Source organism: Nematostella vectensis, chromosome 8 (genome assembly GCF_932526225.1).
Source record: "Nematostella vectensis chromosome 8, jaNemVect1.1, whole genome shotgun sequence".
Taxonomy (NCBI): Eukaryota; Metazoa; Cnidaria; class Anthozoa; order Actiniaria; family Edwardsiidae; genus Nematostella; species Nematostella vectensis.
Genome location: NC_064041.1, coordinates 1434354 through 1456083, shown reverse-complemented (window position 1 = coordinate 1456083; position 21730 = coordinate 1434354). Strand labels below are relative to the sequence as shown.

The following is a 21730-nucleotide window of genomic DNA, read 5'->3' as shown; positions in this document are numbered from 1 at the left end:
TTTTCCTCTCCTTCGCAACAAACAAAAGAACTCTTGGTTTACTGCGAGGGAGATTCGGGAAAAAACGATCATCGAACAAGTCGACATCACTGGCGCAACCGTCAACACAGCAAACTGGAACTTAGACCACATGGTAGCCGAACGAAATCGTCAACACAGCAAACTGGAACTTAGACCACATGGTAGCCGAACGAAATCGTCAACACAGCAAACTGGAATCTAGATCACATGGTAGCCGAACGGTCCGGACGAAATCGTAAACACAGCAAACTGGAACTTAGACCACATGGTAGCCGAACGAAATCGTTAACACAGCAAACTGGAATCTAGACCATGTGGTAGCCGAACGTTCCGAACGAAATCGGTGTGTGTTTGTTTTTCTTTGCTAGAAACGAATGGCAATTGGCAGTTTGAGACCAGAGGCTCGTTTCTTAAAACACCCGAGAATTCTCGGGCCCGAAAACGATTTATTCCTTAAATAATTTCTATAAAATTTATGGTATCTAAATTTGTTGAAATATCGTCAAACATCGTATTTTACCACAAAGGATGATTCTCTTTATAGATTTTGATCTTTCCGGAACTTCTCGGGCCCGAAATTCACATTGCTAAAATATCAAGAAAGTTCTCGGGACCTCGCAGTCACCCGAGACTTTTCGGGTAACTTTTTGGCTCCAGCAAAACTTCGAAAATAGCCCTATTGAGTGTAATCATCTGGAATACGAACCAAGAGGAAGTTCAAGCTGTTCTAAAACATGAAAGCTGTTCTCCAAAAGGAAAACATGCGAAATGTTTAGCAAAAATGCAAAATAAAGTTTTCGGGCCCAAGAATTCTCGTGTTTTGAGAAACGGGCGCCAGGAGGAACAACTAGTCCTATATATTACTATCAAATGCAAGAAAAAAATAATCCATTATATTGTCAATCATCCATTATTCTTACGGCCATCATTTTTTTTAAATAGATGTTAGTCCATCAATGTCCAAAAACAATAAAAGTAAAATACCAATAAACTAGGAATAGAGAGCGTTAGAAAAAAAGACTCGTTTTAAGCTCCACAATAAAATAACAAAGTTTGGAAGTAAAATATTGTTAACAAGATCAAGCACTCTGGCTTTGGCAATATAATATTATTATTGAAGGATCATCAAGATTTATGTTTTCTTTGATATGATAACTGCACCACTCTCTCGGCAAATCCAGCCTAATAGCCCGCCTGTTCAATGAGCGTTGTGAATGTAGCAACAACCATTACAGCAATATTTAATGTCTTTTTTACTTTTATTTAGAAAGGAGCTTGTAGTGGAGATAAATGATAAAATACAATAAAATATATTTACAGAGAAAGAGACGTTTGTATCTCTAAGAACAGGGTGGAAAATGGTTCGTGTTTACTAACAAAGCGTTTCCACCTTCACGCATGCTCGAAGAGCCAGCGGTCGCTCGCACTGAATCCTCGAGTATGACGTCATACCTGGTCTCCATTCCCCCGGCGTGCGCGGAGAGAATCGCCGCCACGTATTTAGACGAAACAACAAATGGAAAAAAAATCTAGAATACTCGGAAATCTTTGAAAATAAGAGGATAAGGATATGGATGAGGTTGGGCAAATGTATGATAGAGAACAAAAGAGGATGTTTTTGTCTAGAATTCACAAATAGAAGTAGTTAAAGTTTTCTTTAGATTGTGTACATTTGGAGCCTTCATATAACTGACCCTAGAGTTTCACCCATTTTTCCTCTCAAAGCACGAAATCCTGAATGGGAAAACACATTCACTTATAAGGAGGCTCCGTTAATAAAGAAGTGATACAATTTCTAAAATAAGCATTCTACCTTGTAAAAAAATACTTTATATCCATTAAAAAAAATCATAAATTTACAACGAAAGGTTTGCTTTACATCCGGGTTTATAAAATCCGGGAGTTTGTGACATCCGGGAAAGTGGGCGCATGCGTGCTAGGAAGTGGCATCGAGCTCATCGAAGACGTCTGCGTAGGAAGACTTGAGGAAGGCGACGTAGTTCTGCATGCTTCGAGTTGTGCTGTTCGCCTGCTCGAGTCGATCCTTCATGTCATGAAGCTTGGAGTTGAAGCGACGTTCAGCCTACGGAGAGAATATCAATTACAAAGTGTCGACACGCTATTCGTGCTAATATGGCGTTCTATGCGGCATCCGGACACTTTCGCATCTCGTTATTCATTCGATGGCAATTCTCCTTACCTCGTCTTTGGCCCGTTTCAGGGACGCCGCGTTGGCGGTCGCTCTGCTCAGCTGCGACTCAAGGTCTATGATCCTAGCTTGCGCCGCACGTTCCTTCGAGCATTTAAAACAACAGATATGCAATCTTGTTCATGAATGAATTAACATGTGGAGTTGCTAACTTGTAGGACGCAGTAATCAATTGTTATGTTTACTCCAACAAATATAATAGACAGAGAGGAATTGATTTTCCATTAGTATTGATATAAAAAAATTGATCTAAAGGTTGCCCTATTCTAAAAAGAAGCAAGAAGAGGGCATTCTTAGTCTTAGTGATATGGGTTTTCAATGTGTGGTGACGTTTTTAGGCTCAAAAGGTGTTTTCAACATCACTGAGTACCTTGGCTTGCGTCTTCTCCCGTTGGCTCTCCGCCTGTCGTCTTGCCTCTGATAATGCGGACTCTAGTTGCGTGGTCAGACGAATATTCTCATCCCGAAGATCTTCCAACCGTTGCTACAACCAGACAAATCACGATTTGTGATTGGTGGATATGAGCAGACAGATAGGTCACGAATTGTTATTGGTGGATGTGACCAGACAAGTCACGATTTGTTATTGGTAGATGTGACCAGACAAGTCACGATTTGTGATTGATGGATGTGACCAGTCAGTGTCTGTCGTTCTGCCTTTCTTTCTGTACATCCGTCTATCTTTTTATCTATCAGTCAGTCTCTCAGTCTGTCCATCTGTTGTTTGTCAGTCCGTCTGTCTATCCCTCCGTCTATCTGTCAGTATGTCTGTCTATCCGTCTGTCTGTCCGTCTGTAATTCTATTGATATACCTGATTATGGCTGAGCGCCTCCTCCTTTTTGCTGACGACTCCGAGTAATTCCCTGTTTTGCTGGTCAGTCTCGGCGATACGCCTTCAATTAAAATATTCATCAATCTATCGCCTTCAATTAAAATATTTATTTATCTATTGCCTTCAACTAAAATATTCATTAATCTATCGCCTTCAACTAAAATATTCATTAATCTATCGCCTTCAATTAAAAATATATTTATTAATCTATCGCCTTCAATTAAAATATTCATTAATCTATCGCCTTCAATTAAAATATTTATTAATCTTAAGCTTTCCACAGAGTTTAATACGCCTTCAAATTTAAAATAATTATAAGTCTATCATTTTTTCAGTGTCTGATTCCAAGAAAGATCTTTCTGTGCTATCCATATGATTTCTCACCTATCTACGCTTTCGTATTTCCCCTGTAAGCTCCTGTACTCATCTTGGGTTAAGCGGTACTTTTCGCGCATGTGCTCGAGTTGATCGGTTTGCGACTCCACTTTCTGAGTCAGCTCCGCTATCAGCTTGGTATGCTCGCTAGCTCGTCTCTCGTACGTGAAGAGTCGGTCTTGGGCTTCTTGGAGTCGCAGCTCAGTAGACTGGGGATGAGATATAACATTGTCAAACATCGACTCAAAGGCAATTAGACCACAGGTAGCCCAAGCTTAGATTGAAGGCTTTTACTTTTCATGTATGACTGCATTAAAGTCATGTATAAACAGCACAAACCTGTTACGTTTCAATGCTAGACCAAACATCTGTGCATCGAGGGGAGTGTCTAAACAAGTTGATTGGCAATTCAAGTCACATGACCTTACCTTGAGCATCTCAGCGAGGGGAGTGTCTAAACAAGTTGATTGGCAGTTCAAGTCACATGACCTTACCTTGAGCATCTCGGCGAGGGGTTCAAGTTCGGAGAGCCTGTGGTGCATTTTGATCTTGGTTTTCTCGGTTTCCATGACCGACTCCTGCTGGACGCGCTGTGCATCCTGCTCCGCCTCGTAGATTCGGTTACGCGCATCTTCAGCCTCGCGGCGGTACTTGTCGATCTTAATACAGCACACCAGTTAACAGTATGAACACATCAGTTAGCAGTATGAACACACCAGTTAACAGTATGAACACATCAGTTAACAGCTAGAACACATCAGTTAACAGTATGAACACATCAGTTAGCAGTATGAACACATCAGTTAACAGTATGAACACATCAGTTAGCAGTATGAGCACATCAGTTAACAGTATGAACACACCAGTTAACAGTATGAACACGTCAGTTAACAGTATAAACACATCAGTTAACAGTATGAACACGTCACTTAACAGTATGCACACATCAGTTAACAGTATGAACACGTCAGTTAACAGTATGAACACACCAGTTAACAGTATGAACACGTCACTTAACAGTATGAACACATCAGTTAACAGTATGAACACGTCAGTTAACAGTATGAACACACCAGTTAACAGTATGAACACATCAGTTAACAGTATGAACACATCAGTTAACGGTATGAACACATCCGTTAACAGTATGAACACATCAGTTAACAGCAAGAACACATCAGTTAACAGTATGAACACATCCGTTACCAGTATGGACACATCAGTAAACAGTATAAACACAGCAGTTAACAGTATAAACACATTAGTTAACACTATGAACACGGCATAAGTTAATCGTATGAACACGTTCACTTGCCGTATGAACACGTTAATTAACAATATGAACACATCAGTTAATGGTATGAACACATCAGTTAGCAGTATGGACACATCAGCTAATGGTATGAACGCATCAGTTAATGAACGCATTCCCCATATTGTGTTTTTGTTCATAGTTTTACAGGTCACGTTGTAACAGTATGAGCAAAAGTTAATTTGAACTTGGTACATAAAAAGCCAAAACTCTACTTTTAAAATGATCTTGGTTTGAATTGGCCGATATTTTACAAAAGGAATCTACGGATATTCAGTTTTTTTCTTTAGAAAGCTAAAGAGTTAAACCTGATCAGCAAAAAAACAAAAAACACAAACACAAAAGAACTTGCGGCTTGGTGGACGAGGTCAAGATACAAATTTCGCTGAAAAGGTTGTAAAATGGCTAAAGAAACCTGCCTGCTCTTGATTGGCTGGTATTGCTCACGTGACTTTACTGAAGGTATTACATCTGAGCAAGCAGCACTGAATTGGTCGATCAGTGTGAGTCAACACAGTCCATTGTTATCTCCATCAAGACCACGCACATCCTTCCCATCATCACACGACTACTGTCACAGGGTTCCACCTCTAACAGTACGAAATACCTTGCTAAAGGGGTCTAGTCAGCTACACCTTACTGATTTTAATAATTTAATGTTGGTAAACAAATTATGAGGAGCAATCTAAGAAAACGTCTAAAAACAATGATTTATACTTAATTTACTAAATCCAATCGAAAATATCGCGAAAGACAATCCGACGATGGAAACGGATGCTTTTTCACACTTTGTATGTAAAAGGATGACAAAATGGCGGATGACAGAGATATTTGAGGAGCTAACATCAGTTTTAAAAACTATGTAAAAAAGTCATATTGGTAAGTAAAAGACGGTCGCATGGGAACGGATGAAGACTTTGTGATAGCGGCCATACAATCAATATCTAAAGTCGGTCGCATGTGAACACGGAAGAGGATTTTGTGATAGCGGCCATACAGCCCATATCTACATACTAACAAGTCAGTCGCATCTACTTGTTATTCAACCTGCCTACCTGTGCCTTATACTCCTCTATCAACTTCTCGTACTGAGCGTTGGTCGCCCTCATCTGAGACATCTCGCCTTGGGAGTAAGTAGCCTATCAATGACGTAACGCCGGGTTTAGACGTAAGTAATATATTTACGTTAGACCGTGTTACGACATGAGTTTTATATGATTGAGTGAAGCTTCTATAGTGACATTTTCTAGCATCTGGTAGCTAGGGTGATACCCTTGCCCCTCCCAGGGCGAAATTTTTGACAACGTCCATCTCCACCCGAAATTTACACCCCCTGGAATTTACCAAATTTGACAGATTGTGCTGTAAACTCCTCTAACTACCTACATTACTGCCGAAGTAATGTTCCAGATTTCATCTTTATCTGTACCTGACACTGTCACGCTTATTACATTGCAATCAGTTTGGAATTGAACGCCAAGCGTTAACACATTTTTTTTCCGATATCGATAGTCGTCGTCGCCTCTGTATAAGGCTGTTTCTCTGGCACTGTTGGAGCCATGTATGGAAGTGTTCCTAAAATACCCTGAAAGGAAGGGAAGGGGGAGGGGCTGCTTAAGTGACCATTTCACAGCCCGCCTTCTCTTGTTCAACATAAATTCCCGGTTTCCGTAACAGCGAAATTGGACTGTATTACGGACACTATATTTCGGTCCCGGGGGTGTCCGTAATAGCGAGGTTGGACTGTATTACGGACACTATATTTCGGTCCCGGGGTTGTCCGTAATAGCGAGGTTGGACTGTATTACGGACACTATATTTCGGTCCCGGGGGTGTCCGTAATAGCGAGGTTGGACTGTATTACGGACACTATATTTCGGTCCCGGGGGTGTCCGTAATAGCGAGGTTGGACTGTATTACGGACACTATATTTCGGTCCCGGGGGTGTCCGTAATAGCGAGGTTGGACTGTATTACGGACACTATATTTCGGTCCAGGGGGTGTCCGTAATAGCGAGGTTGGACTGTATTACGGGCACTATATTTCGGTCCCGGGAGGTTATCTCTATGTACCTGGCCCTTATAGTCATCGATGAGGCGCTTGTACTGTTTGACGTTGGACCTGAGCTGGGCATTCTCGGTCTGAAGAGCAACTACCTACAATACAATATAATACAGTAGAACCTGGCTATACAGACCACCAGCTCCACTACCTACAATACAATATAATACAGTAGAACCTGGCTATACAGACCACCAGCTCCACTACCTACAATACAATATAATACAGTAGAACCTGGCTATACAGACCACCAGCTCCACTACCTACAATACAATATAATACAGTAGAACCTGGCTATACAGACCACCAGCTCCACTACCTACAATACAATATAATACAGTAGAACCTGGCTATACAGACCACCAGCTCCACTACCTACAATACAATATAATACAGTAGAACCTGGCTATACAGACCACCAGCTCCACTACCTACAATACAATATAATACAGTAGAACCTGGCTATACAGACCACCAGCTCCTTTACCTACAATACAATATAATACAGTAGAACCTGGCTATACAGACCACCAGTTCCACTACCTACAATACAATATAATACAGTAGAACCTGGCTATACAGACCACCAGCTCCACTACCTACAATACAATATAATACAGTAGAACCTGGCTATACAGACCACCAGCTCCACTACCTACAATACAATATAATACAGTAGAACCTGGCTATACAGACCACCAGCTCCACTGCCTACAATACAATATAATACAGTAGAACCTGGCTATACAGACCACCAGCTCCACTGCCTACAATACAATATAATCCAGTAGAACTTGGCTTTACCGACCATCAGTAATACAATATACAACGATGGAACCTGGTTATAAAGACCACACAAAGCTTACTCCTGCAAACTGATCATTCGTCCACATAAGCGACTGTCTACAATACATTGACAACATAAACCTGGCTATAATAACCACCAGTAAGAGTACCTACAACAAAGCACACCTCCTAAACAGGATTATCCAGACCACATGTACGACTACCTACAATAGATTGACAATTATAACCTCGCTACACAGACCAGTAGTATGACTACTCTATAATACATCACCATGATTTTACCCTGATTATTTAGACCATCACAAGCAGCGACTTTATCATGTTAGGCTAACAACTACCCTACCTGGAACTTGTGTTCTTCTAGTTTATCCTTGTAATCTTTCATGTGCGTCTTGAGTTTAACCAGGTCCTGGGACTTATTACTGCCTTGAAGTCTCTGTCCCTCCACTCTGATCTCATACTCTTTGTTCAGGGCGCGAAGCTGATCTATCTCCCTCATTTGAGACAACCCCTGTGCCTTTAGCTCATCTATCCTATCTTCGTAATCCTTTAGTCTCTCACGTAACATCTCTACCTGGTTGGTGCTACAGTTTGCCTTTGATTGAGAGGTCCAAGAATAAATTATGAGGAACACCACAACTAATACTGTAGTAATATTTTTGCCTGGTTTAAATATAAGTTTCCTTTACTTGAGGGGCCCAAGAATAGATCATGGGGAACACCACAACTAATACTGTAGTAATATTTTGGCCTGGTTTATATATAAGTTTCCTTTACTTGAGGGGTCCAAGAATAGATCATAAGGAACACCACAACTAATACCGTAGTAATATTTTGGCCTGGTTTAAATATAAGTTTCCTTTACTTGAGGGGTCCAAGAATAGATCATGGGGAACACCATAACTAATACCGTAGTAATATTATGGCCTGGTTTATATATAAGTTTCCTATACTTGAGGGGTCCAAGAATAGATAATTGGGAACACCACAACTAATACCGTAGTAATATTTTGGCCTGGTTTAAATATAAGTTTCCTTTACTTGAGGGGTCCAAGAATAGATCATGGGGAACACCATAACTAATACCGTAGTAATATTATGGCCTGGTTTATATATAAGTTTCCTATACTTGAGGGGTCCAAGAATAGATAATTGGGAACACCACAACTAATACCGTAGTAATATTTTGGCCTGGTTTATATATAAGTTTCTTTTACTTGAGGGGTCCAAGAATAGATCATGGGGAACACCATAACTAATACCGTAGTAATATTTTGGCCTGGTTTAAATATAAGTTTCCTTTACTTGAGGGGTCCAAGAATAGATCATGGGGAACACCATAACTAATACCGTAGTAATGTTTTGGCCTGGTTTAAATAGAAGTTTCCTTTACTTGAGGGGTCCAAGAATAGATCATAAGGAACACCACAACTAATACCGTAGTAATATTTTGGCCTGGTTTATATATAAGTTTCCTTTACTTGAGAGGTCCAACAATAGATCATGGGGAACACCACAACTAATACCGTAGTAATATTTTGGCCTGGTTTAAATATAAGTTTCCTTTACTTGAGGGGTCCAAGAATAGATCATGGGGAACACCACAACTAATACCGTAGTAATATTTTGGCCTGGTTTATATATAAGTTTCTTTTACTTGAGGGGTCCAAGAATAGATCATGGGGAACACCATAACTAATACCGTAGTAATATTTTGGCCTGGTTTAAATATAAGTTTCCTTTACTTGAGGGGTCCAAGAATAGATCATGGGGAACACCACAACTAATACCGTAGTAATATTTTGGCCTGGTTTAAATATAAGTTTCCTTTACTTGAGGGGTCCAAGAATAGATCATGGGGAACACCATAACTAATACCGTAGTAATATTATGGCCTGGTTTATATATAAGTTTCCTATACTTGAGGGGTCCAAGAATAGATAATTGGGAACACCACAACTAATACCGTAGTAATATTTTGGCCTGGTTTATATATAAGTTTCTTTTACTTGAGGGGTCCAAGAATAGATCATGGGGAACACCATAACTAATACCGTAGTAATATTTTGGCCTGGTTTAAATATAAGTTTCCTTTACTTGAGGGGTCCAAGAATAGATCATGGGGAACACCACAACTAATACCGTAGTAATATTTTGGCCTGGTTTAAATATAAGTTTCCTTTACTTGAGGGGTCCAAGAATAGATCATGGGGAACACCATAACTAATACCGTAGTAATATTTTGGCCTGGTTTAAATATAAGTTTCCTTTACTTGAGGGGTCCAAGAATAGATCATGGGGAACACCATAACTAATACCGTAGTAATATTTTGGCCTGGTTTAAATATAAGTTTCTTTTACTTGAGAGGTCCAACAATAGATCATGGGGAACACCACAACTAATACCGTAGTAATATTTTGGCCTGGTTTAAATATAAGTTTCCTTTACTTGAGGGGTCCAAGAATAGATCATGGGGAACACCATAACTAATACCGTAGTAATATTTTGGCCTGGTTTATATATAAGTTTCTTTTACTTGAGGGGTCCAAGAATAGATCATGGGGAACACCATAACTAATACCGTAGTAATATTTTGGCCTGGTTTATATATAAGTTTCCTATACTTGAGGGGTCCAAGAATAGATAATTGGGAACACCACAACTAATACCGTAGTAATATTTTGGCCTGGTTTAAATATAAGTTTCCTTTACTTGAGGGGTCCAAGAATAGATCATGGGGAACACCACAACTAATACCGTAGTAATATTTTGGCCTGGTTTAAATATAAGTTTCCTTTACTTGAGGGGTCCAAGAATAGATCATAAGTAAAACCACAACTAATACAGTAGTAATATTTTGGCCTGGTCTAAATATAAGTTTCCTTTACTTGAGGGGTCCAAGAATAGATCATTGGGAACACCACAACTAATACCGTAGTAATATTTTAGCCTGGTTTAAATATAAGTTTCTTTTACTTGAGGGGTCCAAGAATAGATCATGGGGAACACCATAACTAATACCGTAGTAATATTTTAGCCTGGTTTAAATATAAGTTTCTTTTACTTGAGAGGTCCAAGAATAGATCATAAGGAACACCACAACTAATACCGTAGTAATATTTTGGCCTGGTTTAAATATAAGTTTCCTTTACTTGAGGGGTCCAAGAATAGATCATAAGGAACACCACAACTAATACCGTAGTAATATTTTGGCCTGGTTTAAATATAAGTTTCCTTTACTTGAGGGGTCCAAGAATAGATCATTGGGAACAACACAACTTGATGTGAAAAATTAACCTTAGCTAGCAAAAAATATCTACCTTGCCTTATATTTAGAGAATCAATAATAGATCATGGAGGGCACCACAAGTACACTTGTGGAATTTAGAGGTCCAGGAATAAATCAAACAATAGTATAATTACATCTGAATCAAAGAAGGGATGACAATTTCCTGAAGTCCCAAATACGCCAAAAACTGAATGTGAAAGCCTAATGGTAAAAGTTCTACCTTATTAGAGTTACAGTTCGCGATTACCTGCAAGTACGTCTCATCTGCACGTGACTTGAAGTCTTTGAGCTCCATACGAAGCTGATCTACCTCTTCTGACTTACAAATTGACTGCACAAAATAAATAGCTTAATAAGGGAATAAGCCAACGAGTTTCACGACAAATACTATAGATAAACCTACCATAATGCCTGTCAGTGCAAATGGCGAATGGCAGTTCTAAGACGCTTGATATGGGTATTTATCATTTGTAAGAATTTGAATCGCATGATTTGTTTACAGTAGAAGTATCGTTTGGCAATGACAGTGCATGACATCCTATATGGTATATATAATAGGCGTATATGCACAGCTAAATCTTTTGTACCTGGTTTCTAAACTCTTCCACTAAAGATTTCTGCCGTGACAATTCTGTCTGAAGCTTGCTGAGATCTTTCTCCTGAGCGACTACCTGCATTCGATCACACAAACCGTTGTAATATCAGAGAGGACATTACTTAATAATATCACACAAACCATTGTAATATCAGAGAGGACCAACTCATTACTTAAAGATCGCCGATCCTGAGCATGTAGCGTTATGTTGGGTGATATAAGGGCAGTGATATAAGGGCGTGGAAGTACGGTGGGTTCTCCTATGCATCTGTAGCGTTATGTAGAATATAAGTGATTAAGGGCGTGGCAGTTGGGTAAGTTCTCCTATGTACATGTAGCGTTATGGGGCTAAGGGTCTTCTTAGCATGTACCTGTAATCTTTGCTGATCTAAGGTGTCCTCTTTGTCTTTCAAGTAGGATTTCAGTCTTTCAAGCTCATCTGTCTTACTATCACACTGGATACAATAATTAATTTATTCAGTCTGAAAGCTAGAGGGGCATATTGGGGGCTAATTTTGTGAAGGAAGCATTTTCTCTACCTAATAGCACACTAGTAACTCTAACTATGATAACAAGAAATCCCAACCCTCTTATAATACTACAATATAAAACCAATCGATAAGCTAAAAAGACCAGTTGTCCATTTTTAGCAGTCAGCTTTTTTTTTACTCTAAAGACTAATTGTTTTGTACTAACAGAACTGACCTGTTCTACACTAACCGGACTGACCTGTTTCTTATAGTCCTCCAAGATTGACCTGTTCTCTTGGACGCTGCCCTGAAGCTGACTCTTCTCACTTTCCAGGCTTTCCACCTATTTGATGCACAAAAACAAGCCCCCGGCGGATGAACGTGCAAAGTAAGCTTCGTGCGAGGGTATTTCTTCAGTGCATAATTATTTTGGGAGCATACATATCTTGCTATGCGTGTCTTCTAACTGTAGTTAAATATTGATAACAACAGTGTTGTGCAACAGAACATGTATGAGCTAACCTACCAACTGCGACCTACACTATATTACCATACAGTGGGACTTGCATAAACTGGACAAGTATGGATCTACCAGCTGGAATCTACACTATATCTCTCTTTGAACTTTGAAAACCTTTGTCAAATCCTCTGCAGTGGAAGTCGTATGAAGGGAACCGGTTGAAACCTATGATTTGTGTTCTTTATACACTTTCCAGAGACTTGCAAGTCAGTCCTAAGAGGCTATCCCTTATATTTAGGCGAGTTATGCGGTGATGTGTTGTGACTTGTGAACTGCCTATACAACTATCCCTTTATTCAAGACCGGTTTAGACAAGTTATAATGTGATGTTTTGTGCTTTGTGTACTGCCTACATACGATGTCTATCTACCTTTTGTCTGTAATCCTCCACTAGGATGTCGTAATGTTTCATACTGCTTACAAGACTTGACAGATCGCGAGTCAAGTTTTCCTAAAAGATATATCGGCCGTGCGAATAGACCTAGGTTAGCAAGTTGCCACATTATTGACTAGGCGTTCCTGGACATGCACTTGCACAGTTGGATTCACAGGCAATGGCTCGTGTTAAGGAATATCGATTTTTGAAAAACCTCGGCGACCACACAGAAAGAATGACACTGTATCATTATTAGCGTTATTTAACAACAACAACAACAACAACAACAACAACAACAAAACAAAGAAGCAAAGACAAAAAAGGCCTGATAGACATAAGGTATGGGTTTTAAAAATAAGCTATAACGTTTTACGGAAAACTGGAAGGTAGTCAAAGCAACAAAATGAAAATATAACCATTTGCTGATCAACGAAGATAAAAAGTATTTCAAAATTGATTAAATAACAGGATAACAATATCATGGTTCGCTATTTAATCAAATCCTATCCTTGAATTGCTATTATTAGGATTACATAGCCAGTTTACATGTAAATCAAGGATCAGCCTGATTGGCTAAATTCCCTTGTCTTGGTAGCATTCGTCGCACTGTGACAGTGGGTCTTGGATAAGATGACTAGTTGAGCCTTCCAGTCACTTACCTTATGTGCCATTCGCTCTTCCTCACCTCGGAGCCTGTCTTCCATCGCAGCAATATCCGCCTGGTAAGACACACACCGTGTTACTGTAACTGTGTTACGATCTTACGAACACAAGCTTCTAGTTAAAAGCTCACATACATTCAACAAGTCAAATTCAGGGCCAAGAAACAGAAAGATACTATCCATATCTCGACCGGGAATCAAACCCGTTTCAGCAGAAGTGAGAGACACTGGTCCACCTGTGGTGAGAGGCCCCATACGCTGAGGCCCTAACACACTACTGGGTCACCTGTGGTGAGAGGCCCCATACGCTGACGCGCCAACACACCACTGGTCCACCTGTGGTGAGAGGCATCATTTGCTGACGCCCTAACACACCACTGGGCCATATGTGATACTTTAAATTTCATCTTTCCTTCTAATTTTTTTCATAATCAGTAGAACACCCTATTAGACTATATTCCACAAAGGGTAGAAAGGCATATTGTGAAACCCAGATTCCGCTGTCATTCCACTGTATTTAATGCTCGCTTTGGTTTGGTTAAAAGAAACTACGATTCCGGACATTCCACTCACCCTGAGTTCCTCGTTTTCGGTTCTGAGTGCATTGACCTCCTGAGTTCGTGTGCTTAGTTTACTGGTGAGCAGTTCTGTGTTACTCTACAAACAACAAATATCAACAGTTTGACCTACAAAAGTCTGGTACGTGCTTTTACGTTGTTTACTGGTGAGCAGTTCTTTATTACTCCACAAACACTCTACTAATTTTTTCTTAACCCACTTCTTTTCACTCAACCATTTTTTGTCAATTTTAGCGCCATTACTGACTTTTTACTGTGATTTCCAATATTGTGCCGGTTCTTGTCAGCAACTTCCAATAACTGGATCTCTTTCTGGCTTCCGTCATTCAAATTAACGGAATTATAAATGGTACTTCTTGGTCAGGACCTTGGGTGTGATTTAAAGCCATTACAATACTAGCCAACGAATCGATTGCAAGGATTTTGAATTAGGTGATATAGCATTAAGTTTGAAAATAATTAAAAACAGCAAAAATTGGACGACAGTGCCGATTTTACAGGAACAGGGAAATCGCTCAAACGTTTTTTTTTTCTGTCTCAACACGTTTGTCAACAACGACTTTGGGCGAAGCAGGGACTTTCTGGGAAAGTGTTAATTAACCAACCTGGGCGGCCTTTTCCGTATTCTCGATAATTTCTTGAAGTTCACGGAGGCGACTGAAAACAAACACAGGAGAACACAATATTTAATGCATGTTTTATATTGTTACCATCTTTCGAATTCTGAAGAAGAGAAAAACTGTGCTTGGCAAGGAGACCCCGTTAATACGGACGCTATCTCGACAATCAAAGTACAGTGACTATGTACTATAGCCCTCACCATCGAAAAGTTTTGTTATCGTTTTCAAGGCTTACAACTGACTTTTGCAGAATTGGATTTCGATTTCAAGGTTTACAAATGGCCCCTATAAGTCCGCAAAGCTTTATTATCATTACTTTGCAAAATTAAATTTTCGTTTTCAAGGCTTACAACTGGACTTTGCAGAATTGAATTTTCGTTTCCAAGTTTCTACAAATGGCCGCTTAACTTCGCAAAGCTTTATCATCGTTTACAAAGTTTACAACTGAACTTTGCAGAATTGAATTTTCGTTTCCAAGTTTCTACAAATGGCCGCTTAACTTCGCAAAGCTTTATCATCGTTTACAAGGTTTACAACTGGACTTTGGAGAATTGAATATTCGTTTTCAAGGTTTACAACTAAACTTTGCAAAATTGAATTTTCGTTTCCAAGTTTCTACAAATGGCCGCTTAACTTCGCAAAGCTTTATCATCGTTTACAAGGTTTACAACTGGACTTTGGAGAATTGAATGTTCGTTTTCAAGGTTTCCAACTGAACTTTGCAGAATTGAATTTTCGTTCTCGAGTTTTCCAACTGAACTTCACAATTGAATGTTCGTTTTCAAGGTTTACAACTGGACTTTGCAAAATTGAATTTTCGTTTTCAAGGTTTACAAATGTTCCTTTACCTTCTCAGGGTTGACATATCACTTTCGAGGTTCTCCTTCTCTTGCTTCACAGACCCTTCGTTTCGGCGAACTTCTGACAATGCTACTTCCTGCAAACATGAAATCAAAAATATTATCCATTTGCACTCCCTTGTCATACTGTCAATCAACATTTTCTCTTAAAGCGGACACTTGGAAAGTGTAACCCTAAATTCAACGGTTACCGGAACGGAAAAGTCGTTAATTCAAGTCAAAATCGATCTCAGTTTGAGGTATTAGTATTTAAGAAACAAAGACAAGATTTAAACTTCATCGCAACGGAGATAACATTTTTATTAACAACAATCATTCTGGTGGTGATGTGATCAGTTCTACTTTTGTTACTCTCACGTAAAGTGGTGCTCACCCTGTCCGTTAGCTTCTGCTGAAGGTTTTCTATGTCTTTGTCTCTCTCTAAAACTCGGTCTTTCTGTACCCTGCAGCATGCCCATATTAAAAATCAGAACCGTAGTAATGATGAAAATACTTATCTGCGGAGGAGGGGAGGCAGTAGTATTATAGAAGTATCTTCACCTTTTGGCTACTACTCCATATAAAATGTTTAGATATTTGACGAGAAGCGTAGACGGTTAAAGTGTCACGGATATGAACGAGTGTGTAACGGGTATGTAGAGAATGTGTAACTGATATGTGTCGAATGTGTGACGGATATGTAGTGAGTGTGTAACTGGTGTGTCGAATGTGTAATGGATATCTAGTGAGTGTGTAACTGATTTTAACAAATGCCTGGCGAATGTGCGATGGATAAGGAGAGAATGTGTGACGGATGTGTTATGAATATGTAACGATTGTGTGACTGATATGTAGCCAATGTGTGACTGATATGTAGCCAATGTGTGATGGATATGTAGCCAATGTGTGATGGATGTGTAGCCCATGTTTGATGGATGTGTAGCCAATGTGTGATGGATATGTAGCCAATGTGTGATGGATGTGTAGCCAATGTGTGATGGATATGTAGCCAATGTGTGATGGATATGTAGCCAATGTGTGATGGATATGTAGCCAATGTGTGATGGATGTGTAGCCAATGTGTGATGGATATGTAGCCAATGTGTGATGGATGTGTAGCCAATGTGTGATGGATATGTAGCCAATGTGTGATGGATGTGTAGCCAATGTGTGATGGATGTGTAGCCAATGTGTGATGGATATGTAGCCAATGTGTGATGGATGTGTAGCCAATGTGTGATGGATGTGTAGCCAATGTGTGATGGATATGTAGCCAATGTGTGATGGATATGTAGCCAATGTGTGATGGATATGTAGCCAATGTGTGATGGATATGTAGCCAATGTGTGATGGATGTGTAGCCAATGTGTGATGGATATGTAGCCAATGTGTGATGGATATGTAGCCAATGTGTGATGGATATGTAGCCAATGTGTGATGGATATGTAGCCAATGTGTGATGGATATGTAGCCAATGTGTGATGGATATGTAGCCAATGTGTGATGGATATGTAGCCAATGTGTGATGGATATGTAGCCAATGTGTGATGGATATGTAGCCAATGTGTGATGGATATGTAGCCAATGTGTGATGGATATGTAGCCAATGTGTGATGGATATGTAGCCAATGTGTGATGGATATGTAGCCAATGTGTGATGGATATGTAGCCAATGTGTGATGGATATGTAGCCAATGTGTGATGGATGTGTAGCCAATGTGTGATGGATGTGTAGCCAATGTGTGATGGATGTGTAGCCAATGTGTGATGGATATGTAGCCAATGTGTGATGGATGTGTAGCCAATGTGTGATGGATGTGTAGCCAATGTGTGATGGATATGTAGCCAATGTGTGATGGATGTGTAGCCAATGTGTGATGGATGTGTAGCCAATGTGTGATGGATATGTAGCCAATGTGTGATGGATGTGTAGCCAATGTGGCATACCTTGCAGCTTTTTTTAGTGCTTCCTTTTCTCTAGCAGATTTCTCCTAGAAAAGAATATAAAAAAATACCGAATAAACGATCACAACCTTTTCTTGCCTACTTTGTGAATTGATAGTACAAAACCCCTTTCTCATGACCCTGATACAAACACAGCCATATCTCAAACTGAGCATACTAAGGCCTTTACCATTAAGAAATTACTAAAGCACACTTCAAACTGAGAATTGAAACCATGTGAACAGACTGAAGCCATTACCCTAGAAGCTGCTAATAATCCCTGAAGATGTTCCACCTCAAGCTGACTTTGCTCTAGCTGTTCGTTCATACTCTGTCAATGAAAGAGAAAGAATGCGGATGGCTTGTAAAATAGCGCGGATTCTAAATAGATTTTTTGTCTCTTCTCGGTTGAGGTTTCCATCGGCGCTCCAGAAACCAGCTGATTTCCAATACACAATAACCTCCTTTCCCCGCCCCATCCAACCATTCTCAATCTAATCCTTTCTCCACCCAACCCATCCATTATCAATCCATTCCTTTCTCCACCTCGCCAATAACTTCTACTTTTCCTTCACCCACCCCACTCCCAGAAAAACTTGGCTGGACTCCTTCTTACCCGTATCTGGACCTGCTGCCTATTTATGTCCATCTCTTTGGTGCGCAGCTGATTCTGGAGGTGCGCACGTGTCGTCTCCATCGTCTTCTTCAGATCGTCAAAGGCTATGGCTTGATCCTACCACAGATGAGCGAAATAAGGGAAAAGTAAATAAAAGGTAGAGCTCTGGAGGAGAGATAATATAATGTTGAAATGTTGAAATGTTTAGCCCTCAATAGTTTTTATTTTTAATTTTCGAGAATCACAAAATATGGAAAATTCACATAATATTACAATACAATGACATCGCCTACGTTTTTTTAATAAATGATAATCGTGTCAGCTCAAACCCTCGTTAACACGAACCTAACGTTATCTCGGAGTATTTCTGTTTCTATATAAGGTACTCTTGCTCTAAATAACACGAACTCCCGATAGATCGATATTCTTTTGAGGTCTAGTTATCAGGATGTACTTGTACCTTAAACCCACCCAAGAGATGAGCTTAGACTGTGCAGCATGTGTTTACTGCTCACCTTATCCGCCTCGACTTGTGCGAGAAGCGTCTCTATCTGCCGGTCTCGTTCAGAAATCTCCACTTGAAACCTCTGCAACAAATCCGAGTCGAAATCCAGACCTTCACACTCGAACGTACTAGAACTCATGTTGTTACTCTAGGAAAGTATCTATGTGGGGTGTTAGACATATAGGGGCTTAATATAGGAAAATGGGACGAAGAATGAAAGCATGCTTTTGCCGGTTAACAACGCGCTGGAGTTCGGTTTGTTTACAGCGTGTCGCCTCAGGGCAAAAGGTCTCGTGTAATGCGATCCTCTGGACAGATTAATCTTTATAAGTGACTTATTGAAATGCCATCTGTAAAGAAAGTCAGACAATGAGAAAACGTCAGGTAATCCCACATTGTGTTGATAAATAGAATCTATTTTGTTTCGCGGATTAGGAGTTCTTGTCTTGGCAATAGTATCAGGGCGACTAAAAATAAAAAATAAAAACATTTTTATTAGAAATGGTGTTCTTTGGGGTTTGCAAGAGGAGGGGCTACGATTCCGACTTCTAAACAGAACACTGACAAGTTGTCATTTAGGACTTTGTTATAATTATTCGAAATTTTAGTGGAATTTCGCAGACTTTATCTTAAAGTTGATGAAACCTTTTTATGAATCTTGAGACGGATTTTCCAAGTGAATTTAGTAAATACGAATTTCGAAAGTCGAATTGTTTCGTTGTATACATGGCTGTTCGGCCCATGTTTCAAGAAACTCATTCTTGAAACTTTTATCAAGAACAGTAATAACTCTTTACCAAGCCAAAGTAACGCTGAAGTCGTCACAGTCGCAAGCCCGGGGGGGGGGGGGGACTCTCCAGAAAAGTAGACGGGGATGATCGTTCTATATTTCGACCAACTGCCATTTCTTACGTTTTGACGGTTTTTCCGATTCTGCTATCTCTTCGGGTAAAAAAAATTATCTCTACCACACCCAATTCGCTATCTCTTTGGGGTAAATATTTCTGTTGACCCCACCCAAGGTGCTATCCCTTAGGGTTAAAATGTATTTTTCCGACGATCCAAGTCACAAGTCACAAGAGGTAACGTGTAACTTTCATCCGAGAAACGGGGTGTCTACAAAACGAAGACCTAAAACCTAAAACCAAAAACCTAAAACCTGTGACTCCAAAAGCTACTACCCCAAAAGCAACGACCCCCAAAATATTGCTAAGTTTCATGTGGAATCAGTGATCCTTACAAGCGAATAAAGTTATAGTTGATGACTTGTCCATCTACCGTTATACATTACTTGTCCCAAGTTTGGCTGATGAACAGCAAATCGCTGGCGAGATATTCGTAATTTTCCCACGGTCGCGTGATCTGTGTGGTCATCACCTATAATTTTTTTTTTACTTGTCCATCTACCGTTATACATTACTTAACCCAAGTTTAGATGATGTGCAGCAAATCGCTGGCGAGATATTCGTTATTTTCCCACGGTCACTTGATTGCTTAGTAATAAAAGAGAATCTGAGTATTCAATATTTTAACGCGTCACGTGAGCCGTAGAAATTGAAGGAAATAGAGGAAGAAAAAAAGAAAAAAAAAAAAAAACAGTAAAATCACCCGACCTGCATTTTGTACACCCGACCTGCAACCGACCTTGATCCGACCTGACCCTGCATCTAACCTGCAACCTGCATTTTGTACCGTCCGAGTTTTTTTCTAAAAAATGAGACTTTATTTACTTGTTCTTTGTCTTCCTTACGTAAAATGCCACACAATGTTAGGGGTTCAAGTTCTCTACAGACATCGACAAAACTAGGATTTCAATAACTATTTGGCCAATCTATTCATAAACTTTAGAAATTATAATTCACTTGTCGGAAACCCGTATTGGCACGCTACGCTAAAGCTTTGGTTCGATAAACTCTCTTCCTCGCCAGGGAAGAGCGTTTCTCTAAATTACGGGTAATTACCGGGTCTGTTAGGTTACCGGGAGAGTTTTCGGGATAATTTTTCTGGCAAAGGAGCGTGTCTGAAAAATGAGTGCAACTATAATTTTCAATGGGGCGAATAACGACGATTAAAAATGGTTTGTTCATTGGCGCGTGCAAATGAGAATATTACTTTGTTGAAAAGCACAACAAAATTTATGAACTATCGCGCTGTGTAGCCATTTAAAAAAAAAGGTAAACTAAATAATAACTGCAATTTTTTGGGAGTCGTAGCTTGGGGTCACAGGTTTTAGGTATTAGGTTTTAGGTCTTCGTTTTGTAGACACCCCCGAGAAAGTAGAAAGTGTTTCGGCAATCACAATCGAATCGAACTTACATAGAAAAAAAACGGAACAAAATCGAACTTCAAATCAAGGAAGTTCCGATAACAGTTGTACACTCCTAGTGATGGGCTCACTTATAGTACCTATATCACAGTTGTACACTCCTAGTGATGGGCTCACTCATAGTACCTATATCACAGTTGTACACTCCTAGTGATGGGCTCACTTATAGTACCTTTATCACAGTTGTACGCTCCTAGTGATGGGCTCACTTATAGTACCTATATCACAGTTGTACGCTCCTAGTGATGGGCTCACTCATAGTACCTATATCACAGTTGTACGCTCCTAGTGATGGGCTCACTCATAGTACCTATATCACAGTTGTACACTCCTAGTGATGGGCTCACTCATAGTACCTATATCACAGTTGTACACTCCTAGTGATGGGCTCACTCATAGTACCTATATCACAGTTGTACGCTCCTAGTGATGGGCTCACTCATAGTACCTATATCACAGTTGTACACTCTTAGTGATGGGCTCACTTATAGTACCTATATCACAGTTGTACACTCCTAGTGATGGGCTCACTCATAGTACCTATATCACAGTTGTACGCTCCTAGTGATGGGCTCACTCATAGTACCTATATCACAGTTGTACACTCTTAGTGATGGACTCACTCATAGTACCTATATCACAGTTGTACACTCCTAGTGATGGACTCACTCATAGTACCTATATCACAGTTGTACGCTCCTAGTGATGGGCTCACTCACAGTACCTATGTCACAGTTGTACACTCCTAGTGATGGGCTCACTCATAGTACC

General features: G+C 39.9%; 1 protein-coding gene across 4 annotated transcripts in view; it reads right to left on the bottom strand.

Moving 5' to 3' along the window:
- Positions 1-1261: 1261 nt before the first annotated feature.
- The window catches only part of LOC5509746 (outer dense fiber protein 2), a 28795-nt gene continuing 8326 nt past the window's right edge, over positions 1262-21730 (bottom strand). For 3 of the 4 annotated variants that reach the window (XM_048731395.1, XM_048731396.1, XM_048731394.1), the window contains 23 exons: positions 18644-18715; positions 18129-18245; positions 17772-17843; positions 17516-17559; positions 15963-16032; positions 15578-15666; positions 14715-14766; positions 14105-14188; positions 13529-13588; positions 12864-12944; positions 12233-12316; positions 11875-11958; positions 11496-11579; positions 11156-11239; positions 7962-8213; positions 6823-6906; positions 5806-5889; positions 3933-4097; positions 3448-3647; positions 3043-3124; positions 2601-2714; positions 2222-2314; positions 1262-2104 (listed from right to left, as the gene is read on the bottom strand). In XM_048731395.1, the coding sequence (XP_048587352.1) occupies positions 1958-2104; positions 2222-2314; positions 2601-2714; positions 3043-3124; positions 3448-3647; positions 3933-4097; positions 5806-5889; positions 6823-6906; positions 7962-8213; positions 11156-11239; positions 11496-11579; positions 11875-11958; positions 12233-12316; positions 12864-12944; positions 13529-13588; positions 14105-14188; positions 14715-14766; positions 15578-15666; positions 15963-16032; positions 17516-17559; positions 17772-17843; positions 18129-18245; positions 18644-18715 (2298 nt within the window). In that variant the 3' untranslated portion in view covers positions 1262-1957. The remainder of the gene's footprint in view (positions 2105-2221; positions 2315-2600; positions 2715-3042; positions 3125-3447; positions 3648-3932; positions 4098-5805; positions 5890-6822; positions 6907-7961; positions 8214-11155; positions 11240-11495; positions 11580-11874; positions 11959-12232; positions 12317-12863; positions 12945-13528; positions 13589-14104; positions 14189-14714; positions 14767-15577; positions 15667-15962; positions 16033-17515; positions 17560-17771; positions 17844-18128; positions 18246-18643; positions 18716-21730) is intronic. The other variant, XM_048731397.1, reaches the window with a different exon arrangement.